A 23,921-nucleotide genomic window follows, 5' to 3' on the forward strand; every position below is an offset into this window, starting at 1 on the left:
TAAATAAATCTCTGAACTGCACTGTGAAATAAGAAAGTGAATTTTGATGACTGAGTCTTGGAACAAGACAAATTAAAATAATACGGGCATATATATGCTTAGGACATACCTTCATTAGGACCACCAAAATGTCACAAAAGTTTGTGCAAGCTTTCGAGTTTTCCAGAAGTCTTCGTTAAGCTATATGGGAGAGTTCTGGAGAATTTGACAGAATGCACAATCTTATGGTGTTTCCGTTGGTCCTAAAGCAAGTATTGCCTAACTGTGGATCTCCTCCCTCTGTCCTGCTTTTGGATTATTTAAGTCACGGACCAACATGGCTGCCTTTGTTTTTAAAACAATATGAATGTATTGTTAAAATGCAGTATGCCTACGTACACCAGTTGCTGGGGAACATGGGCGGGAAGGTGCCGTTGCGCTCATGTCCTGCTTGTGGGCTTCCCATTGGGGCGTCTGGTTGGCCATTGTGTGAAGACAATGCTGGACGAGATGGACCCTGGGTCTGATGCCGCAGAGGGCTTTTTTTCTGTTCTTCTGTAACGTATTACTATTCTTTCTTTCATTTCTTTACTGCCCCGTAGCTGAAACTCTCTGGGTGGTTCACAACAATTCATAGCAGACCCACTTTGTTTTGGGGTGAAACAGCACATAGATCACAACACTGTAGAGCAGCTGCAGAGCAGGGGATCGTCCCTTCCCTTCCCAGCAGCGAGAGCCCAGTGTGCAGATTTCCCCAGGAAGATCTCCTCCCGCCATCGGTCTCTGTGCTGGTCAGAGAGCGCCAAAACATCGCAGGAGCACGCGGCTTTTCTCCGTGCTTGCGGCGCACAGTCTGTTTCCAGCCGCAGGTAACCAAAGAAAAAACAAGAACTCCTGACGGAGCAAGACAAGTTGGCACCGCAAAGGGAGCGACCTGCCCTCTGCTTCGCTGGACCGCCTCTCTAGGATGAGGAAGGCCACCCAGGCGCCGGCTCCCCCCTCCCCCCGCCTGCCCGCTGATCACTCCGCGGGTAACTTCGGCCTGAGCGTCCAGCCCGGCTCCGGGGACCTAGAGGCGGGATCGCGGCTCCCAGCAGCCTATCGCCGCGCGCCTCTGCTCGCATCTTCTCAGGGGCGGTTACCGACCGCACGGAGCCGCCGCTCGCGGACCGCGCAGGCTGCCCGGGGAGGGACAGCGAGAAGGGCATCGACATGTCTGAACGAAGATGGGTCCGGCTCTCCACAGAGCAGCCAACCAGCACGATCTGTGTGCTTGACACAGAAATCTCCCTCGATGTCTGCGGGTAAGGAACTCTTCCTTTCTTGCGTTATACCTAAAGACTGCGCAGAGGGCGTAAGAACAGAGGTGCGCGATCTTGCAGTTTGCCACTCGGTTGCATGGCAGCTTTGCTCTCAGTTCTAAAAAGCTGGACAAGTTTTAACATATACTCTGCAACCTGGGGGTCCTTCCCTCTAGGCTCACAACGAGAGGGGCAGGCAGAGTGCGGTTTCTCAGTTGTCAAAGCACACTTTGCACATATTCAGAAGTGCTGCTTACATTTTGCAGGCGTGCGCCCTCCCAAGGGTGAGTCCTAGCTCTCTTACAGTATTTTTCAGGGTATGAAAATAAATCCATTTGTTTAAATATTATCGCAGCAAATGTTGATTCATGCTGGCACTGTGCTAAGTCACACAATACTTTCTAATGTACAGGAATGCACAGGTCCCAGGTACTGTGCTATCGTCCTGTACACATAATGTTATCCCAAGACGCCCTTCTCTCGGTAGATCTGCTATCGGAGGCACGTTTGGTGGAGGACATGAGAGTGGCCTTCTCAGTGGTAGCTCCCAGGCTGTGGAACTCCCTGCTAAGGGAGGCTTGGTTGGCCCCCATCTTTGTTGTCCTTCTGCTGGCAAGCAAAAACGTTTCTATTTAAGCAGGCCTTTGGCATGTAAGCTGGTCTGTTGGGCTGGGTGCTGCTTTTATTCTATTATTGTAAAGCTTTAAAAATCTATGTATTTTTACGATTGTTTTAACTAAGTCTTTACTTTAAAATGTTGGGTTTTATTCTTGTTAGCCACCTGGAGTGCCATTGTTTTTGGGTGGAAAGAAGGGTTACAAATGAAATCAAAGCAATCCATAAGAGCAGAGCTCTGGGTGTCCAAAATATTGCTGGGGAATCAGATGTTTCATTTCATTTCCACACCAATAGCCAAAGCTCTCTGGGCGGTTCAGAAAAATTACGTCATGGTGATCAACACCACCCTGGTAAGTTTATTTGTTTATTTAGAACATTTCCTGGCCACCTTTCAAGGCAGAAGGCCTCCCAAGGTGGCGTGCAACAATAAAATGCATAAAACTGATACATTACAAGCAATAAAAAAGTAAGAACACAATAAAAACCACAATAAAAAACAGTTTATACTGATGTAGGATAAATTTGACTGCCTAGAGCAGGGGCAGGCAATATGGTGCCCAGATATATTGGACTACAACTCACATAAACCCATGCCAGGATAGCTAATAGACAGGGTTGATGGGAGTTGTGTTCCAAAATATCTGGAAGGTACCAGGTTGCCTACCTCTGTCCAAGAGTTTTGGAGCAACCTTCATTCTGAAGGGGCTTGGTAGTGCCATAATTTTTTCCCCCAACCAGAGAATGGAATTTTATTCCTTGCCTTGGTAAACAGAGAGCTGATTGCAACGAACCCATGTGAGTGCCTCATCTGCAAGTTTAATTTGCAGTGGGTGATGCTGCAATTTGTCACTTGTTTTGCTTTCTCAAAGGAGCTCAGGCTCTTAACCACCCAACTTGGCCATCCTGAAATGTTGGCCAAGGGCTCTTCCGGCAGGAGGATTGCTGGGTTCTGAGACCTGCTAGTCCTCATTGGACTACCACCCAACCCAAAAGAACCAACAAAAGCCCCACACCACTTAGGAAAATTAGCAGAAAAAAGGCTTCCCTCTCATGCCTTTGTGACTTCTTCACTCTTCGGTTCTCTCTGTGTCTGCAAAAAATTCCTCATCTCTAGTCCTAAGGTCCTTCCCCCCACCCCCATTTCTACCTGCCATTTGGTCTTTCAAGGCCTCCATGCTTCCCCTGCCATGACACCTCACAATAATTTAATTAGAGGAGCAATACAGAAGGCCACTGTATCAATCAAAATGGCTGTGTGTGTGTGTGTGTTTAAACCCCCTCTGTTTGGAAAATACACTTGAGCAGCAACTTTACAGTGACACCTTATTCACAGCCAGTTGTACAGCTAGGACTGGATCTCAGAGCTGAAGTCAAGAACCCCAGCCCAGGCCAGCCCTCTGCAAAGGACCACCCAGAGAGTGCCAGATGATTGGGGGTGGTGGCAAAAAGGCCCTGCATGGGCATGTCAGCCCCCCCCCCCAGGCCTGGCCTTGCTTGCCACAGAACCCTTCCTTTCTCCTTCTTGTTAAAAACATTTTATAGTCAGGGGGTTGCCAGCCAGATGTGTGCACAGATGCTCATATTATTTGTACTTTGAAAATATTTTCTCTTTTCCAACAACAAAACGGTGCTCCTTCCCCACTGAATGAGTTTAGCACCATGGCAGCAGAATCAAACCCTGTTTGATGCCGTGATTTAACGGACTTCAGCATGCAAACCTGCACATGTTCCAAGGATTTCTTTTTCTAATCAGGGTTGGTAAATATTTGTTGTTTGTTTGTTTTCCTGTAATGTATCAGGAATGTAGAAGCAGTTGTATAACATGGGAGGGAGAAGAGAAATGTTAGTTGTGTGGTTCACAACAGAAGAGATATAACATAGCTGCCTAAGAGCTTTTCTACACCAGTCTTTTATTGTGTGCTTGTCATTCTCTACTTACGGTTGTTCACGGGTTCTTTAGATGATGACGTGACCCTCCAGTTTTGCTTCTGTCTTTAAACAGCACTTTCGGTGAGTTATTTTAGAGCAAGGAAAATGTGGCATTTAATTGTAAACGTGAAAGAAAATGCTTTTTTACTTGTGTATTTGCACTATTCTGCTATAGCGCAGTGCCACCTCGAAGTTATGTAGTGGAAAAGCAGGAAACGAGATGCTCTTCGTGTAGTCCTCATATCTCAGTTCTGCGGTGAAACTGAAAGTAGATACAGTGGATTATCAGCCTTGTGTAAAAAAGCTCTAAATACATACCCACCCTTGAAGGACCATTCAGTCCAGGGTTTTAAACAACCTAGCTGCACCACTGTTCCCAGCCAAAATACCTGCTGGGAAAGGACAGTCTTAACTTGCATCCTTAAAGCTTGTGGGAGAGGGATTGAGCCTGAGGGGCCTCCATAGGAGATTCCAGGGGCTCTGTGCCACCCCTAAAAAGGCCCTGCCCTCTGTAGATGGCAGCCTAACCTCTCATAGGAAAGGTATCCATAGGACCTTTCCAGAGAATCACTGGGTACAGACCCAGCATGCATTGGGAATGAAGTCCCCATACCCATTTCCTTCTTAAACTCTTACTCCCGTTTTGTATTTAACAACTCCGCTGGTATCCATCAGCAACCAGGCATCCCATGCAAATCTCTCCCATTCTCCTCTGCTGGTGTACTTAAGTGCTGGCTGTGGACGAAGAGAAGCCTGTTCCCCAGCCAGTTTGGTAGAAGGCATTAAAAAAAAAAAAAGGCTGTTAGGAATCTAGTCTTCTATGTTGATTGCTATTATAACGATTTATTAGACTGTGTCAGCCTGTTGCAGCCAAAACAAAGTCCTGCGGCACCTGGAAAGGCTAGCACTATGGGTGAAGTGTTTGTTGGCAAAAGGGCACTTCATACGATGGACCAAGTGCTACCCACGGGTGGCAGGTATTTAGTCGTGGGGCTGTTGGGAAAAAGAATGTGAACAGTGAGGTCAAATAGCGACAAAATGCAAAAAATACAATCTGTGATGATTACGTTAAAGCTTAAATGTATTCAAAATGAGCATGGTGCCTCTCACAATAGTCTTCCCCAACCCGGCGGTCTCCAGATGTGTTGAACTACAACTCCCAGCATCCCCAACCAGCATGGCTGGCTGGGGATGCTGGGAGTTGTAGTTCATTTCATTTGGTGGGCGTTGGTTTGGGGAAGGCAGCCTCACAACAGAAGTAACTGATAACACAATAATCTGTGCATGGCTAAGAAAATTAATACCTGTCATGGGACAAGTGACCATTGTCTCTCTTCGAGCCCAAACAGATAGGATCAAACTTGGCTATTAGTTCTAATTCAGCAATTTCATGCTGGAGCCTCCCTGCAGTGAGAATGCCAGTTTTTTTTAGGCCAGCAGGTACAAAAGATGTTCTAGCTGCAATTTGATATAAGTCTGCCTTACTTTGCAAGAAAAAAGAAAAAAAGAAGCAAAGCTAGACCTATTGACTGTAAGTAACATTCCAAAATCCATATTAGTCTCACACCTTGATTAGGCCAACCAAAAAAAAAAAATCTCAAAAAATATGCAAACTTTTGACATGTCTAGATGTAATCATCAGACAAATATTTCTATAAAAGATGGTGCGGGCGAATAGGGGAGGAAAAAAAATCCCTGACTTGATGGTGAAATCACACTGTTTGCTTGTTCAGGATCCCAAGATAGGTTAGGAAGGGTCTGCAGGTTTTCAAATTAGACCCAGCAGGATGATGGTTACAGAAATGACCTGCTGCCGCCATTGGCTACTCTGGCTGGGAATGATTGGAGTTGTAGTCCATCCCATCTGGAGGGCACCAGCTTGTGGAAGGCTGACCAAGAGTATCTAAGTGCTCGTTCTCCTTACATTAAGGCTGCTACATCTAAACAATCGGCAATACATCCGTTGAATGTGGAACAATCAAAACAGAATGGGACATACAGGAGGGTTAAGAGACAGCGAAACAGATGGCTGCTGTTTTTATTATTGCTTCTATTGCCGTTGTAAACTTTTATTGTTTCTGCTTGTACCATTCAAAAGTTATTGCCAGGACGATTGGTTGTAACAAATAGGCTTTGGCTCATTCTGTTTCATTTAGAGTTTATGTTGCATTTACTTTCAGTCTGACCGTTTTTTAAATCTTGGCTGCCTGGAGCACTTCTTGGTCTCTGGAGACTGGGGACACTTCATAATTAAAAAAACCCTATAATTTGGATTTTAAAAGTAGTCTATAGATAAGAAGTGACCTGCAATCTGCAGTGTCAAGAAACAATTGTGTGAATCAGCTCATATATAGAACTTGTTTGGAACATCTTACCTGTGGCTGCTTTCTCCTGGGCTGTCTCTGCGGGATTTGTTCTTGATGGATGGTGGTTAGCTTTGGTTGATATCAAACTGCTATAATGGCTGTTTTTCTGACAAGGCCAGCTGGATCATGAGATGAGTGGAGGACTCTGCCTTGATTCAGGGTTCCAGTGTTTGGATATATTTTGGAGAAAGCATGCCATCCGTTGCACGGCAGCAAAGGACAGAAGCACTTCTAAGATTCTACCAGGCTGGTGTATTTTGTGCAGTTGGCCTTGGGTGGTGCCACCTTTTCCAGTATGGTGTCCCACTGGACCAAGGATGGGGAATGAATCTGCCCTTCCAGGGATCCCCAGAAGGCCACGCCTCCTTCCCCCAACCACCAATTGTTTGGTGGTTTCCTGGCTTCTCTGCAGTTTTTTCCTCATTCTAAAGGGTTGAAATGCCTCTCTTAAGGCTGGAAGCTTTTCTACACAAGTTCTTTAGACAAAGTCGTGACCCTTGAGTTTCACTTCTGTTTGTAAGCAGCACTTTTGGCAAGATGTTTTACAGCAGGGAAAATGCGGTATTATTTGTGAAAGCAAAACAAAACACTTTTTCCTCTTGTGTAATTGCACTATTCCACTATACCACAGTACCATCTAGAGGCTATGCAGCAGAAAAGCAGGAAAGGACATGCTCTTCATGTAGTGCTCTGATCTCAGTTATGCAATGAAACTGAAAGTAGATACATCGAATGAACAGCCTTGAGTAGAAAAGCCCTTAGTTACAGCCAACAAGAGCTTTTGGTGACGATATGCTAGTATTTTTGGCCCCATCCCTTTGCCTTCAGTCCTGCCCCCCTTCCATGGAATGTGGCCCCAAGAGCTTCTCTGAAACTGAATTCAGCCCTTGGGCTGAAAGAGGGTCTCCACCCCATCTCTAAACTTTAAAGTTTTCGAGCTCCACCCCAAACTGGTGCCCTTCAGATGAGCTGGACTGCAACACCCCCACACACAAATATACACATTGGCCATTTTTCTGGAGGGCATCAGACAAGTGCTCTAGAACAACCACTTTAGGGGAGCTGTGTAGGATGACCATGGCGAGGTTGCTCCCCAGAGGAAGAGGACAGGAGCTCATGGGCATGAGCGTGTTTGCATGCATTTGTGAATCTGGGGGCTTCTGACCATGGGCAGCAGAAAAGGTGGACGCCACCAGGACTTGAAGAAGACAGCGCAGTTGCTTTGGCCGCTGAAACAGATGCAGGAGGTCGCCCGAGCTCTCTCGCTCAGTAAACAGGAGAACAGCAGGGGTGGGGGACCTGAGTGCAGGGGGCCCAATCTGACTGCCCGGGGGACCAGGTCTGGCCCTCCAAGGTTTCCCAGAAGGCCTCTCTTCCCTGGCCTCACCACCTTCTCCTGACCACCAATCCTTTGGTGGTTTCCTGGCTTTTGTGCATTTTTCCCCATTCTGAAGGTTGAAATGCCTCTGCGACGGCTCAGTGACTGGCAGGAAGAGCTGTGAACTGCAACAGTCCAGTATTTTTGTTCCCACTCCGTTTGCCTTTGGCTGTGCCCCCTTTGCCTTCTGCCCTGGCCAACACCACTGGAATGTGGCCCCCAAGAGCTTTCCAAAATGGGATTTGGCCCTCGGCCTGAGAGAGAGAGTCCCTGCCCCCCCAGAGCCCACGGTAGCCACTCAAGTCAGCCAGAAGGCAGCCAAGAGTACAGAAACAAAGTACTGTAGTGCTGAAGTCCGTGCGGGAGTAAGTCTGGAAGGATAAGGCAGTTGCACAAAACCTACAGCAGATGAACTCCAGTTGCCTCTGGGCAGCTCTGCAGGGTGCTCAGCCTTGACTGGTGCAGGCTGTGATCCCAGTCACCCCAGCAGCGACTCACTGAAGCAAACCCCAGAGGCCTTGCCACCCACGGGGCATTAAAAAGCCACTGACTCAACAAGCACTGCCTGCTGGGAGAAGTTGGATAACCCTGGGCTTGCGGGTGGCACGTTCCTCCCGGAGCTCAGCCCCGACACAGCCTCTGTCCCACAGAGTGCAACTTGGCACAGGACCATCCTCTGCACCTTTTTATGCCATGGTACAAACTTGGCACAGCCATACCACCTGGCGTACCAAACTTGGCACAGCCGTACCACCTGGCGTACCAACCTTGGCACAGCCGTACCACCTCATGCGCTGGCCGAGGGCTTCACTCAGGTGCCAGTAATGTCCCTAACTTATCCCCTTTGGAGAAAAATATGAGGGTTCATTTACTGGATACGGATTTATAGCCTGCCTCTTCCTGGAGGCTTTGTGGTGTGGAGGAAACATTACAATTTGGAGAAAGAATACAGAAATTATCCCCTGCTTCTGCATTAGGGTTGCCAGCTTTACAACTGGCTTTTGCAGCTGTGCCTTTAGGAGCTGCGTGATGTACCGGCATTAGCACGTGCTAAAGAGCTATAAACCTTTGCTCTGATTTATCTTGGTTGAGCTGCAGTTAAAGGGGACAAGAGCAGGCCAGGGTAGGTTCCCCCCGATCAGTTGGCAACTTTAGTAGGAGTGTACTTAGGACTTCATGCTGTTCCCTATTTATGGACAGGAAGGAATTGAGCAAGTAAAGTTTTCCCTGGCATGGAGATAAAGTGAGGGGAAACAGCTTCATCAGCTAAAAGTTTGCCCGTTGAACACCAATTAAAAGAAAGGCACAGGAGGCTTGCCAGAGGGAGAGAAATTGGCAACCTTAGCTGGTAGATATGCTTGCCTTTTGGTCAGGGGCTTGGCTGAGTTGACTTTGGACACCTCCCCGACCTGTCTTGATTCTAGAATAGTGTTGCACCACCGTGATAGAAAACATTCCTTGCGTGCAGCTCAAAAGGTGCAGGCTGCACATCTGGGCACCTGATTCTAGAAAGGGCCACCTTCTTTTTTCAATCCAACCTGGGTTGTGATACAGTTTTCTAGATATTTAAGGCCCACCAAGAGGCAACAAAAGAGAATATAATGGTTTAATGAAGCACCCACCCCCCTCCCGTACAAGTTACTGCTTGTGAAACGGAGAGGAAAACCACCATGACAGGAGAGGTTTGCTTGCACATGTCAGGATTGGAGTGCTTTCTGAAGAGGCTTTAGTGGTGGTGACAACTAAGGGGTGTGTGTGTGTGAGAGAGAGAGAGAGAAAGAGAAGGAGAGAGAGAGAGAGAGAGAGAGAGAGAAGTCCAGAGGCAGCTGGGGAAGGTGAAAGATGAGGTAAGGAAGGAGGTGTGGCAGGTTTTGGCAGGATTAGGGCTAGGGATGGTCATACGGCATACCTCGAAAGAACAAAGGAGAGGAGTGCCCCTTATAGTGACACATGTCAGTCCAAAGGGCAAAGCGGATAGGTGAATCGGCTCAGTGCCAACTCCAGGCTTCGGAGGGCCCTTGGGCAGGACACCCCAGTGGGCCCCCTCCATCTCTCCATCATAACTGCGCAACACTGCAGCTGCGAATTAGCTTCTGCTCTGGTCCACATGTGATTTACTGCGGACTTCTCCAACGGGAATATCTGCTGTGCCCCGACATGGCTGTGGAAGCGAAGTGAACTGCAGCAGTTGCGCTGCCCTTTTTTTTACCATTGTATTTAAAAGCAGAGCTGCGCAGCAACGTGAGGGTGGGGGTGTGACACTTCAGGGGTTTAGCGGCGGTTTCGTATTTTAGGGGTTCTTTTGTGTCTATCCATTCCTCTTTGGTAAGATGTGGGCAGTCTGCTCCGTTACCATGCCAACTGTTTGTACACAATCGCAGCGGCAGTCCTCCAGCCTCACACTCTCGCAATGGTTTGCGCATGCGAAGGAGCGTGCCCACGCGAGAGGTAGGTGCCTACCCATCATTCCAAAATGGATCCCTCTGAGCTTCGGGAGTACCTGTTACTGTGCAGCTGCAAAGGGACAGAGAGGAATGGGGAAGAGTGAAAAGGCGTCCCAGAGTGATGCAATCACTAAGCACGCCTACCCCATGCCCACCGCAAACTGCAAAGTTAGTTCGAGGAAGGGACAGACAGCTCAGCAACCACAGTAAACCTGCTAAAGAATCGCAGCAAAATGCCTCTGCAGAAATCCGCATTCTCCCTGTGAAAACCACAGCTTGGCTGCGAAGTGGCAATTGCGTCATACGTCCCGAAGGTCCTCAGATTGCAGAAGCCCCGGAGTAAATGGCTCATGGAGATGGGGCCAGGGGGCTCTCGGCAGTGGGCCCCTGCTGGGGTGTGGCCTCTCAGCAAGTGCCCAGCCATGCCAACCCTTGATGCTGCTCCTCAATGGGCTGAACTGCGGCAAAAGACAGAATGGGGGCACCACAGGGAATCCAGGCCAGAAGAGGAAAAACCAGAATGTCCGTCTGTGCAGCCTTGAAAGACTGCTTTGTTGCGGAGGGAAGCGACACGTACATTAATAAAATACCACCACTACTGATAAAGCTGCATCATGGAACATCATAGGAGGCAAGGCGGTGCTTTTTGATAGACCGAAGAAACTGTTCCTGCGAACGTGACTGAGGTCCTGCTGAGAACTAGGGGGAGGGCAGGAATCCTGAGCCAGAGAAAGCAGAAGAGAGTTGAGGGGGAGGCTGAAACAAGTAGGGCAGCTGATTCAGCCTGGGCCCATCGCTCCGGGTGTGAGCTGGTTGCAGGCTAATGAGCGGCAAGCACTGGCTGTGCCAGTCGATCCTCACGGCTCGGCCTACGGGGTGCCGCTAGGGTTGCCGGCTTCACAGCCCAGCGTGCCAGTCCTGGCGTGTCGGAACAAGCAAGTGTATTTCCTGAGTGGCAGAAAATCGCCACAGGCTATGTGCAGATGTATCACCACTTTGCAATGTGGCCAGCTGCTCAAATCATCCTGCCAAGCAGTGAGGGACTCCCATGGACCCACCGTTTCTGTCCCTGTGAGAGGATCCCAAGAGCAGCTCTGAGCATTTGCAGAGTGCTTCTCCTTTGCTACCATCATATCAGCGGTCTTCCCAGTCAGAGGGCGTGGCATCCCTGCTTGCTCAAGCCCCAGAAAATCTTATTTATGAAACACTAAGCACTGGTGCCACACTGGTTCCTGTCAAGGTTTTGAACGGTGTGTGTAGGTGTGTGTTTGTGACCAACCTGGACCAAAGAAACTCGGAGACCTCTGTGCCTGCTGGACAATGTCTGGCCTGCGAGACATTCCCAAACAACGCTAGATCTTGTCACTCATACCTAGAGACCATTTCGGAACCTGCCCTGCATTACAGGATCCATGTTGGAGACCATGACCCAGTTTTGGCAGAATTAGCTTATGCCACAATCCACCAGGCTGTTTCAGAGTGGAACTCTGCTGTTCCACTGGCCCCTGAACACAGCAACCCTCTGGATCATAGGAATGGCAACAGTGGAAACAGCTGTCTGTACCCCTTGTTTGTTTGTTTATAGCATTTTACCCCACTCTTCAGCCCCCCAAAGGCTCCCAGAGCGGTTAACAAAGATTAATAATGAGATGTTCCCTGTCCTCAGTCTTACAATCTAAAAGGCACGACATAAAAGGAAAGGGGATTGGGAGGGAGGAGGAAAAATAAAGCAAGAACTCAGGCACCAGCTCTTTGCTTCAAAGTTCCTATAGGTGCTCTTTCTAGCAGGGAAGGGTGAAAATAAGCTCCTTGCCGCTGTTCCTTCTGACTGATGTAGGGGGGCAGGTCGGTCTCCCCCTTGCCATGGCATTCTTTCTAGTTCTCTGGCTGATGGATGAGGCCAGACAGAGTCTGCAGTTGCAGGGAACTTCAGTTCTCCTGTTAGATGCATTGAGCTGGAAGCGTCTTCCCTCCATTTTTGTCCACCAAGCACTGTACAAACATTGCACGGCAATCCCCTTTTGTGAGCAGCCTCTCCACTAAGCTAGGTATGGGGGTATATGTGCGAAAGGTTTAAGTTGTGCCCATTTGGCAACGTCTGGTTTCCTAGCCCAGCTGCTGTTGACGGTTTCAGCTCAATCACCTGTTGAGCGTGTGGCATTTGGTGAAATGGATTCAGGAGGAAGCTGTCAGGCAGAGCTCTCGGGGAAAGGCCCCAACCCTAAACTACAAAAGCTGGGGCTGGAGGCTTGCTTAATGGACTTGCGATTCCAGGAAAGGCACCCAAAGGCTGTCTAGTCTTGGGGTCTCCAACGCAGTGCCTGCCAGGCTCCCTGCCCCTCCTACTTTTTATCTTATTTCATAAGACTGGGGGGGGGGGGTTAAAGACTTTATTAGTCTTTAGAAGATTGAACAAACCAACAGAAAGAAAATAAATAAAAACACCCTGGGCAAAATCCAATGCAAGTCTACTTAGAGTAGACCTATACGTGGAATTAAAGTTAGTCATGACTGACTTAAATCCCATTCATTTCAACGGGTTTACTCCAAGTAGGATTTATGCTGGATTTTGCCCACTGGATTTAAATGTACTTATTGATAGAGAGTAGTACATTTAACATCATATATACATATATCTATACACACATACACACCTTCTAAACCAAGATATAGGTGGGATCCATAGGCTGCTTGAAGATGGTAATTCTTCACTTTAACAGATTAAATTTAGTGTCTTTTCCATAGTCTGAGGAAAGGCTTTGACCAATACTGCTGTGCATGTCCCTGATGAGTATATAAAATAAAATCCTGCCATATTTTATAAAAGTCAGATATTTTTACTTTGCTTTTAGTTAGTTTTAGTTGGTATGTCAATTTGTCTGCCATGGCTATTTGCCACAGATAAGTCTTTTTAAAAATAAAACATTTATTTGTAACTGGGAGGCTGGCATGCTGCGAAGGATTGAACCCGGGGCCTTCTGCAGGCACAGCAGGAGCGCTGCCGCCGAGCTACAGCCCCTCCCCACAACACAGGTTGAGGGAGAGAGGAGCAGCCATGACCTTAAGCCAACCACACACTTGCTGGGAGGGTAAAATGGCAGAATAGTCTGTTTAGGGGGAGAGCCATGCACGCTGCCTTGACCTCTTTGTAGGATAATAAATGCAATAACTACATAAACACAAATGAAACCGTTGCTGTGAACCATGTTTTGCTGTTTCAGGTCAGTCCCTGCTGGAGCCACAGGCTTCGATGTCTGGGGGACGCCTGGCATCAACCTCTACATTGTCCACAATGCGGAAGTTTTGAAGATACCATCCTCGGTGCCCAGGTGGCCCTTGGACACACGGGTGGAGGTGATCGTCACTATGGATGCTCCGAGCACTGATGTCGATGAAGACAAGGTGAGAAACACTGATGGCAGGGCTGGCGTCAAAGGTAGGCATGATCAGGCATTTGCCAAGGGCCCACACCCCAGCAGGGGACCACTGGCAAGAACCCCCTGGAGTTACTCCTCCTCTCCCCCATTGCACCCTGCTTGTCCCCTGCCTCTTGCTCCGGCCCAGGCGACGGTGGTGATGGTGAGGAGGAGGAGGAGGAGGAGATGCCATGGCCTCCTTGCTCCCTGCCTGCCAAGCAAGCAAGTGGGAGCAAGGATGAGAAAGAGGAGGAGCAATTGCAGCTAGTGACTGTGGTGGTGAGAAGGTGGACTCCCTGAGGGAGGGGGCCCATGGACAGTGTCTTACCCAAGGGCCCCAAAACCTGGAGCTGGCACTGGCTAATATCCCTTGGGTAGGACAGGGGTTGGGGAAGAGGCGCAGCAGGTCTGACCCTGCAACGGGGTGTTTTCATTACAATAACGTAATCTTATGGCTTCCCTCCACCAAGAACCATGAGAATTGTAGTTCTGTAAAGGTGGAGAGTTACTTCGGCTGGGGAGACCAGGGCCAGTTTCCCGCTCAGACCTCAAGCTCACTAAGGGTGCAACCTTATGCAAGTTTAAACGGAAACAAGGCCTACAACTCCCGGCATTCCCTTGGCCCCACCTGCTTTCTCCCCCGATCACTGATAGTTTGGTGTTTTCTTGGCTTTTGTGCAGTCCCCCCCCCCTCTTAAAAGTGAAATCTCTCCTAAGGTTTAGCTACTGGCTGCAAGAGCTTTAAGCCAAAATAGTCTGGCATTTTCGTCCCTGCCCTTCTTGCCTCTGGCCCCATCCACCACTGGAATGCATGCCCGAGAACTTCTCTGAAATGGGATTTGGCCCTGGGCCAAAAGAAGCCCCCTTCCCCTGACGTGAGTCATCTTGGGACAAAAAGGCATAAACATTCCTGTCAAGCAAATCTGAAATTAGAGCTCACAGGCCAAACTGTTTTTAAGTGTGTTGAATAGATGCACCCTAAATGTATGCCAGTATAAGTAGCTTCGCTATAGGTTTGCTGAAACTCGTGGTATCTTGGCAGGTCAGAATTTCATACTACAAGGAAAATGGGAAGACACCAATGGCCAAAGCCATTCTCCACCTCACCTGCGTCGGTAAGTCTGCAACTGTGCAGATCAAACTGAAAGGAGGAGGTTAAAAGAAATCTAGTGACAATGGTGCAAATGTATGTATGTACGTGTTTATTTATACCTGCCTTTGTTGACTACCAGGGCGGATATGGGTTAAAAACAAGAGGAATTTTAATGGGTATTTTGACATTCTGTGTAACTAGAAATCTAATTTCAGGGTACAAAGTCCTCGTGATCTTTGGTCATCAGTTCCTTTGAGTGGGACCTGCAACAATGTTTTGCAGCGTGAAGTGCTCCTGTTCAGTTTCCAGCCGCTCCATCCCATTCCCCCTCCGCCACCCAATAGTCAGTTAGCATTCCACAACCACTGATTATACTCAGTCCTCCTTGGGTTCCATTTTCTAAAGTTCTGTACCCCTGGTCTACTGATATTAATGTGTATCTTATACTTCTGCAAAACTTGGGCTTTCCCCCAGACTTCCAGTACCCCCATCTTGTGCATGGGTGGTATCAGTTTGGCTGCATAAGCAATGATACTCACAGCCCAAACTGTGGGAACGATGCATTTGTTTATCTATCTTTGCTATTTCTAAATTACTCTTCCACAAACCTCTCAAAGTGGTGACCTGTTGTCTTACAGCTGGGTTCAGCTCGGCCCTGGGCCAAGCTAGGGACAATTCCATCAGTAGGCAAGCAGAAGGTCAAAAGCACAGTTTTACTGGTCCAAAAGCAGAGTCTTACCAGGAGTCCAGCAGCGTAAGAGACCAGTGCAAAGAGAAGCAAGGCTTTGAGATACTGGGAGGTGAAATTAAGGTGTTGTTCCAGCAGCTAATAAATCTAAACTGAAGGCTTATATGGCCAAGCCTCCCAGCCCACACCCAGGTACAGCTGCAAGCTGTTAGTACAGAGTTTTCCTACTTCTGAGGAGACCGTGGCTCTCAAGTAGACCTTTACCCTCAAGTAGCCTGGTTGCCGCTGTTCTCGAGGTGCGTGCGCTCTAGGGAAGGCCAGATGCTCAACCTCTTCCTCAGTCTCATTCGGGGATGTTTGGCCCTCAGGGACCCCCTCCAGGGGCTCTTCACAGTCCACTATTACTGGAGGACGTGGTGCAGCTTCCCTGGAGGTGCTAGGGGTATCGGTAGAGTTGGAAGGACCCACAGGGTTGTTGGACTCTGTGGCATCCATCCAAATCTTCATCCAAAGAGTCATCTCAGTCCGGGTCAGGGACAACGTAATTTAGAAATTTAAAACCATCAAACATCAAGAAATAGGTCCTCATCTGTCAAAAACAGTGTGAAGGTGAATTGCTGCTCCTCATTCAAAAGACAAAGAAGGCCTTCTTCAGCTATACACTCAGTTTCACCACAGGGGGAGTGTTTGCAAGGGCGTGGATGAATTATCGGAATCCCCATGCCAATTTTCATGAAGTACAGGAGTTGTGATGCAATTTTCCTGGTAAATGTGGTCACAGAAACTCAGAGCCCTGGCCTGACAGCCAGCTTGCCATGCCAGGCAGAAAGTCAACTGGATCATAGAATCATAGAATAGTGGGGTTGGAAGGGCCCTACAAGACCCTCGAGTCCAACCCCCTGCTCAATGCAGGAATCCAAGTCAGAGCATCCCTGACAGATGGCTGTCCAGCCTCGTCTTGAATTTATTTATTTATTTATTGCATTTATACCATGCCTTTTTTCCTCTTGCATGGAACCCAAGGCGGCTTACATTATCATCCTCCTCTCCATTTTATCCCATTATTCTGTGTGTATGTGTAATCTCACACAAGCAGCGGTGTTGCGGTGGTGCAAGGCCTTGCACAGCTTAGAGGTGGTTGGAGAAAAAGCATAGCAGAAGTAGGTTGTGGGTGCCTCAGTGCTAAGGCCAGCCTCACGCCCACTGAGAGGACCAGGGGCCTCCTTTGCACCACTCACTCACCATTTCCCCTGCAGAAAAGGAGCCCCGAGTCATGCACAATTTAGTCCAGGCATATCCGTGGTGTTACAGATGACAGTAAAATCTGAGTACCCAGTGGAAACAGGGCACCTTGCTAGACTCTTTGGGGATCCCACTCATAGATCTCTGTGTTTTCTTCTGCTGCAGAAATCTCCCTGGATGCTGATATATACCGTTCAGGAACTGTAACCAGGAAACAGAAAAATAAGGTAGGAGTGAGTTCTGTTGTTTGAGCCCTATGAGCATGGAGGGAGAGAGTTTGAGCATTCATGTATCATGTACTGCAAGGATGCAAAACCCTTGTCCCTCTGGGGGTCCCAACCTGGCCCTCCAGGGTTCTCTAAATGGCCACTCCCCCTTCTTCCGGCCCCACCCCCTTTCTCCCAACCACCAATCATTTGGCTGTTTCCTAGCTTTTGTGCAGTTATTTCCCCCCATGCTGAAAGGTTGAAATGCCTCTCCGAAGGCTATGCTGGTATTTTTTAGTTTTTGGCTAAAAAAACTTTTGCCTTTGGCTCCACCCACTATTGCAATGCACCCCGCAAGACCTCCGAAATGGAATTCCTCTGGGTGAAAGAAGTTCTGTACCCCTGGTCTACTGATATTAATGTGTATCGTCTGCTTTCCCACCTGACCATGGGGCCCTCAGAGCAGAATACAGCAAAGCATAATAGGCTGCAATAAGAGTTCTTGAAACGATGATACAATCTGGGCATGGTTCCCAGAGGGACGCATTGTCGTGGTTCTTTGTTGCCAGAAAACTAACCAGTTAAAAAGGGAGTTCTGGAGCCCTGCAGGAGCTAAGTTAGTACTGGGCGTGGGAGGTTTTGTGTTTTTCTTTTTTAGATTGTGAACCTCTGGGCAAGGACTTGGGTCTTTTTAAAAGAGGATTTGCTAGAGTCCATGGTCCACATTAGATGTTTTGCAAATGCTAAGTGACGACAATATGGAGGCAGCTTCTGATCTTTTCCGGGGGTTCAAGGCTCCAGCAGAGGTGGCGCTCTTCTCCGCTTGAGGGTGCATCTGCTCAAGGGTAACCCTTAGTCAGCATAAGCTGAAGATTCAGGTCAAGTATCTGGCAGAACCTGTCCAGGCAGGGTGGGAGGGAAGGCAGCTGGCAACAGGACCCAAATACACATAGGGAGCTGCCTTATACCAAGTCCAACCCTTGGACTAGCCATCTAGCCCAGTACTGTCAACATTGACTGGCAGCAATGGCTCTCCAGGGTTTCAGGCAGGATTCTTTCCTAGCCCAGAGATATTGGGGACTGAACCTGGACCTTTTTAATGTCAAAAGTGTGCTCTACCAAAGAGCTACAGCCCCCCGCCCCCATCAGTTAAGGCATAACCTATCAGTGAACCTGCATCTTGCTACCTGGAGATGCCAGGGATTGAAACTGGGACTTTTTGCACTCAAAGCAGGGGCGCTACCATGGCGCTATGGCTCATCTCCAGTGAGGTGAGTGCCAGAGTGTTGGGCAACCTAAGATCACTAAGCTGGGACGTGATGCAAAGAGAAACGTCTCCCTGTTTGCTTTATTATAACCACGGCTATCGGTGGTTGGATTTCTTGTGCTTGTATTTTGGTTTTATCACATGGGGAGTACAGTTTTAAGGATGGGTAACCACAGATGAACAAACAAGGAAATGTCATAAGAACAGCCCTGAGTGATTAGACCAAAATGGCCCATCCAGTCCATCATTCTGTTCCCATAATGGAGATTCTGTGAAGCCCACCCTCGTGGCATGACGGCAACAGAACTCCCTGGCTCTTTGCCTTCCAGCCACAGCTATCTAGAGTTATACTCAGGTCTGGCACCAAGGGTCAGCATGGTTGGGCACCTGATGATGGCCCACACCCCAACAGGGGCCCAGTGACAACAGCCCCCTGGACTTGCTCCCCATCTTCCCCATTGCAACCGGCTTGTTCCCCTGCCTCTCACTCTGGCCCAGACAACAGTGGTGGTGAGAAGGAGGAACAGGAGATGCCACAGCCTCCTTGCTCCCTGCCTGTCCAGCAAGCAAGTGGGAGCAATGATAAGAGGATGAGGAGCAATAGTAGCTGGTGACAATGGTGGTGAGAAGGTGGATCTGGACATTCCATTTCGCAGTCATGGCCAGTACCCATCAGTAAGCCTGTCTCCATACAGGGCCGGCACAAGGATAAATAGCGTGCCTTTGGTGCACCTCCCCTCCCCTGGCTGTGCTAAGTACATTTATGCAGGTTTTTGTCATCTGCCCTATTCTTTCAAGTAGCAGAAATGGGACTTTTATAAACTGTAGTTTGGCTTTTTAGCAACTTATTATTTTACTCTGGTCTTCTCCTGGTCTGATTGCTGTTGTTGCTCTTTTCCTTGTTGGTTTTCCTTGTGTTTTTATTGCTCTTAATAACTGTATCGGTTTTATGTGTTTTATTGTTGTATGCTGCCTTGGGAGGGCTTCTGCCCTGAATGGCAGCTAAGAAATATTTTAAATAAATAAATATATTTCCGGGAGCGACATGGAAACTCATTTTCCTACACCGCCAAGGTGAGGGGAAGAGGTTGCCTTAAAATCCAGTTCCCTTTGGGGCAGTGAAGGAGAGGCACGGCAGGGATGGTTCATTGCTTTCTGCAGGGAGGGCAGTGCCAGTCTGGATTGGGCCTATGTGCTTAAAGTAAGAGAGAGAGCGAGCGTAACAGAGAGTGTAAAGTGTGTGTGTGTGTGTGTGTAAAAGAGAGGTCACCCCCTTCTTTGCACTGATGATCTTGAAGGTATGTGCCTTAATTTCTCTTATCTGTGCAATGGGGATTGTTGCTGGAATAGAAAATGTGGGTCCAGAGGAATCCTTCTGGGTTCCTGTGTGGATCTCCCACGTTGCTTTACAGACATGTCCTTTGCTTTGCAGGCATGACTGCAAAGTTAACTGGCCTCAGTTTCTCTTTTCTGGTCGATGTGTTGCTGCTGTGGATAACTGGGCCCCTTGGCTCTGCCCACCACGGGTTCCCCTGAATTCTGCCCCACCAGTCTCAATGGACACCAGATACCACTGGCATGGGGTTCCATGAGTTTGATTTTTGCCACTGCAGAAAAATTGGACATGGGGCCCCAAAGGAAAAGGAGCCATCCTTTTGGTGAACTGCGACAAAGATGACCCTGAAGTAGAAGACATGGATAACAAGGACCAGACACTGCAATCATTTGCAGGTTGGTAACAGCTCCAACTCATTCAAAAACCAGGGGAGACAGGTAGCAATACATTACAGTATCCCCCAAGCCCTTAAAAGAAGGATGGCTGTTGTTATGATTATTTATTACATGGTTATACAGCCCAATAGTCAGAGTTCTCTGGGCAGTTCACAAAAAATAAAACCTCTCAAGGCCTTAAGCCAGCCTCGAATAGGAGCCTTGTACTAGCCAAAGTGTTGGGTTGGGACCCTTGGGCTGTGAGGTACATAAGAACATGGGAAGCTGCTTTATCCTGAGGTCAGACCCGGGGTCCATCTAGCCCAGTATTGTTGACACTGACTGGCAGCCATGGCTCTCCAGGGTTTAGGCAAGATTCTTTCCCTGAAATAGCAGCTGGTGACCTCCCTGGAGATGCTGGGATTGAACCTGGGCCTCCTGCCTACAAAGCAAGGGCTCTACCACTGAGCTGTGGGCCCTCCCAGCCTGCCTGGAAGCCTGTTGGGTCCACTCCTAGACCACCTGTGGTGTGTTCCTCACTGTTCTGAATAAAGAGCTGATTTAAGTAGGAACACTAGAAGCTGCCTTCTACGCCTGGCTCCATATCTAGCCCAGTGTTGTCGACACTGTCTGGCAGCAGTTCTCCAGGGTTTCAGGGAGGAATTTTTCCAGCCCTACCTGGAGATGTTGCCGGGGATCGAAGCTGTGACCTTCGGCCTGCAAAGCAGGGGCTCTACAGAGCTGTAACTTACCCCTCTTCTCTTCAGACCTCAGGGACATGTCCCTCATGATCCTGACGACTCGTGGGCCTGATGACATCTTCGATGACCACCAGCTGGTTCTCCATGTCTCAGCATCTGTCAACGACAAAGTGGGCGTCTTTCATGCTCAGGGTAAGTGTTCTAACTCTGTTGCACCGTTGAGCCTCAGGACTGAAGGAGACGGGGAGGGGAGGGAAGAGGAAAACAACAACAAAGCCTATCAGCAGGACCAGTGGAACAGTCCTCATTTCCCTTCTGTCTCCCTCTTTTGTTACACCCTGCTGGGATGGCTGATGCTGGTGACAGTTGAGGCGAGGATGAGTTTGCTTCCAAACAAGCCAACAAAACAAAACTCAGGTCTGAACAGCTGGACAAATTATTTTGTGGGGGAAATTGTCTATTTGATTTACAGGGAAAAAGAAGCTGAGCAAATACAAGCACGTCCTGGGGTCTGGGAAGCTCTCGTATCTGGTGGAACATAGCAGCGGCCAAGTCGAGAATCTTTTCTATGTGGAAGGGCTGGCTTTTCCTGACATCGACTTCACAGGGCTCGTGTCCTTCCATGCCACGCTTCTCGAGGCCACCACGACGGTATGGAGAGCAGAGAGGGGGAACATGTCACAGAACAAACAGAACCCTTCTCAGATTCATGCACGTAATGCCTTTAAGAGTGTCGTGGGAGGGAGGACAATAGCAGCAAACAGGATGTGAGCATAGGTGCATTCTAGATCAGACGTCCTCCTGATGTGTTGGACTGCAACTCCCAGCATCCCACAGCCAGCCAGGAGCAAGCTAGTCCAGATCCTTCTTCTTTCATGGTGGTAATTCCACAAAGTCAAGAGTTTAGGGTTTATGGCTCTACGCCACTGGTGTGGAACCTCTTTTATCCCGAGGGTCAAATTCCATTTCTGAGTGGCTCTTGGGGGCCACATTCCAGTGGCGGGCAGGCTGAAGACAAAGTGGCAGAGGCCAAAATAATTACACCTTACGAGAGGCATTTCAGCCTTTAAGGATGGAATCCAGCCCTCTGGGGTTTCTCAGATGGTTCTGCACCCCTGCGGTAAGATAAAAATGACTGGTCGTTTCCATGTGTGTTCTCAGGAGGTTTAATCTTCGTGTCTGAATAACTCTTTGTTGAATCCAACTTGCCAACACCTTTCTTGGTCCCTTCTCCACCCCCCCCCTTATGATTTTCCCTGCGACAGGAGTTGCCCGAGGCGCCAATCTTCACGGACAGCGTGGTCTTCCGCATTGCTCCATGGATAATGACACCCAACACCTTGCAGCCAGTGACAGCTTATGTCTGCAGGTAAAGGGCTGCCTAAAGAGCCAGTGTGGTGTAGTGGCTAGAGTGTTGGACCCGGAGACCCGGGTTCTAGTCCCCACTTGGCCATGGAAGCTCACTGGGTGACCTCGGGCCAGTCACAGACTCTCTGCCCAACCCACCTCACAGGGATGTTGTTGTGAGGATAAAATGGAGAGGAGGAGGGTTATGTACACTGCCTTGGGTTCCTTACAGAGGAAAAAAGGCAAGATATAAATGTGATAGATAGATAGATAGATAGATAGATAGATAGATAGACAGACAGACAGACAGACAGACAGACAGACAGACACAGAAATCTCCCTCCTCTTCCTTTTCCCTTCACCCTCCTTCCCTTGCGTGTCCTGTTGTCATTTTAGTTTGCATGCCTGATAGCAAGGCCTGTCTCTCTTTTTTAAACTGATGTGAGCTGCTTTGGGAAACAATAATTGTCTGAGAAGCAGGATGGAAATGAACCGAAAATGAACCTTCTGGGAGGAGATGAACTGGTTCTCCTGGGCAAAGGCGTTTCCGAATGTGGGTGGCAGTGCACAGTAGTTCTTGTGTGCCCACCAAATGAACCTCTGAAACTGGTGGGAGGAGACGGTCCTTTAAATTATGCAGTTGAACCATTTGGAGAAGACAAAATATCTCAGATCACCCATAGATGCCCCTGAAAACATTCTCTCTCTCTCATTCTCTCTCTCCCTGCCTATCTATATGTATTCATTCATTCATTCATTCATTCATTCATTCATTCATTCATTCATTCACAGTTCTTATAACCTGCCTTTCCTCCAGAGCAGGAGCACAGATATGAATGATACAAAGACCAATAAAACAGCTGTCAAATTCTATTACAATAAAACAGTTAAGATACCACAATAATAACCAAAGCACAAAAACAAACAGCCCTGGGGCCAAACGTTTGTGTAAATAAAAAGGTCTTTGGCTTATGTTTACAAATATTCACAGTGGGCGATAATTGGACCTCATCTAGGAGGGAGTTCCACAAACGGGGGGCTACCACTGAGAATGCCCTGTCTCACTTCCCCACCCTTCTCAACACATTTATGGGGCGGGGGAGCATGAGATGCAGGAAACAGGGTGCCTCCTGTAGACCAAAAGCCCTAGTTGGCTGGTGATGGGGGAGGCTCTCAGATACCTGGGCCCTGAGTAATTAATGGCTTTATATGCTAATGGCAAGACCTTAAATTGGGCTCAGTAGCTGACTAGGAGCCTGTGGAGAGCTTTAGGACAGGTGCAATAGAGCAGCCAGGCTGCAGCATTCTGCACTAGATGCAGTTTCTATACCATCTTCAAGGGGAGCCCCACACAGAGTGCATTGCAGTAATCTATGTAAGATGTTACCAGAGCATGGGCAACTAAGGCCAGGTTATCTAATCCATCTTAAGGAAAGGTTCCTCCTGTGCAAGCACCAGGTCATTACTGGCCCCTAGAGGGACCCCTGCTTGCACTGGCGTTTTCATGGCAGACTATAGCGGGGTGGTTTGCCATTGCCTTCCCCAGTCATGACTACCTTTCCTCCAGCAAACTGGGTCCTCATTTTACCGACCTTGGAAGGATGGAGGGCTGAGTTGACCTGAGCCGGCTACCCAAGACCCAGCTTCTGCTGGAATCGAACTCAGGTCATGGGGAGAGTTTCGGTCGCAATATTGCCGCCTACCACTCTGCGCCACACAAGGCTCTAGAATCCATCTTAAGGCTTACTTATTTGGTTTTGAGAAGGTCTGAACCCTTCCCCGCATCTATGAATATTTCTTTCCTGGCTTCGTGTCTTCAATATCCCCCTTCTTCTCCTTTTGATATCCAGTGTTAAAGGCAATGCGGATTTCGTGGCAGATGTGACCAAGCTCACCCAGAAAGCTGGATGCAAATTGATTGTCTGCCCAGAAGTGGACAATCGGGGTGACCGCTGGATCCAGGTAGGTGGGGAAGAAAAATCCTGAGTGAGAGGTGGCATGCCAGAGTGAGAATTGCATCAAACGCAAAGCTTCCCCCAGACAAGGTGCAGCCAGGAGCGAGGGCAGCCCGTGGACAGTGAGGGCATTTCCAAGTCTTTACAGCTCTGGAGAGATTTGGAGGCATTCTTCTCAAGCCTGGGGAGGGATGGGTCTGTTTCATTTGTAACAGGCTGAGCAATCCCAGGGTGTGGGAGGCAGGGGGATCATTTGGAACAAACTTCAAAAATGTCAGTGT

At 48.6% G+C, this 23,921-nt stretch overlaps 1 protein-coding gene across 1 annotated transcript in view; it reads left to right on the forward strand.

Annotated features, from left to right (window-relative positions):
* Window positions 1–814: 814 nt before the first annotated feature.
* Window positions 815–23,921, forward strand: part of LOC146335174 (protein-arginine deiminase type-3-like) — a 30,049-nt gene continuing 6,942 nt past the window's right edge. Inside the window, exons 1-9 of the mRNA XM_084822170.1 lie at window positions 815–1,283; window positions 13,237–13,417; window positions 14,474–14,546; window positions 16,620–16,681; window positions 19,541–19,658; window positions 20,405–20,530; window positions 20,811–20,989; window positions 21,604–21,707; window positions 23,536–23,647. Of these exons, the coding sequence (XP_084678296.1) occupies window positions 1,192–1,283; window positions 13,237–13,417; window positions 14,474–14,546; window positions 16,620–16,681; window positions 19,541–19,658; window positions 20,405–20,530; window positions 20,811–20,989; window positions 21,604–21,707; window positions 23,536–23,647 (1,047 nt within the window). The 5' untranslated portion in view covers window positions 815–1,191. The remainder of the gene's footprint in view (window positions 1,284–13,236; window positions 13,418–14,473; window positions 14,547–16,619; window positions 16,682–19,540; window positions 19,659–20,404; window positions 20,531–20,810; window positions 20,990–21,603; window positions 21,708–23,535; window positions 23,648–23,921) is intronic.

Source organism: Heloderma suspectum, chromosome 15 (assembly GCF_057233095.1).
Source record: "Heloderma suspectum isolate Gila_16-S chromosome 15, 16-S_ref, whole genome shotgun sequence".
Classification (NCBI taxonomy): domain Eukaryota; kingdom Metazoa; phylum Chordata; class Lepidosauria; order Squamata; family Helodermatidae; genus Heloderma; species Heloderma suspectum.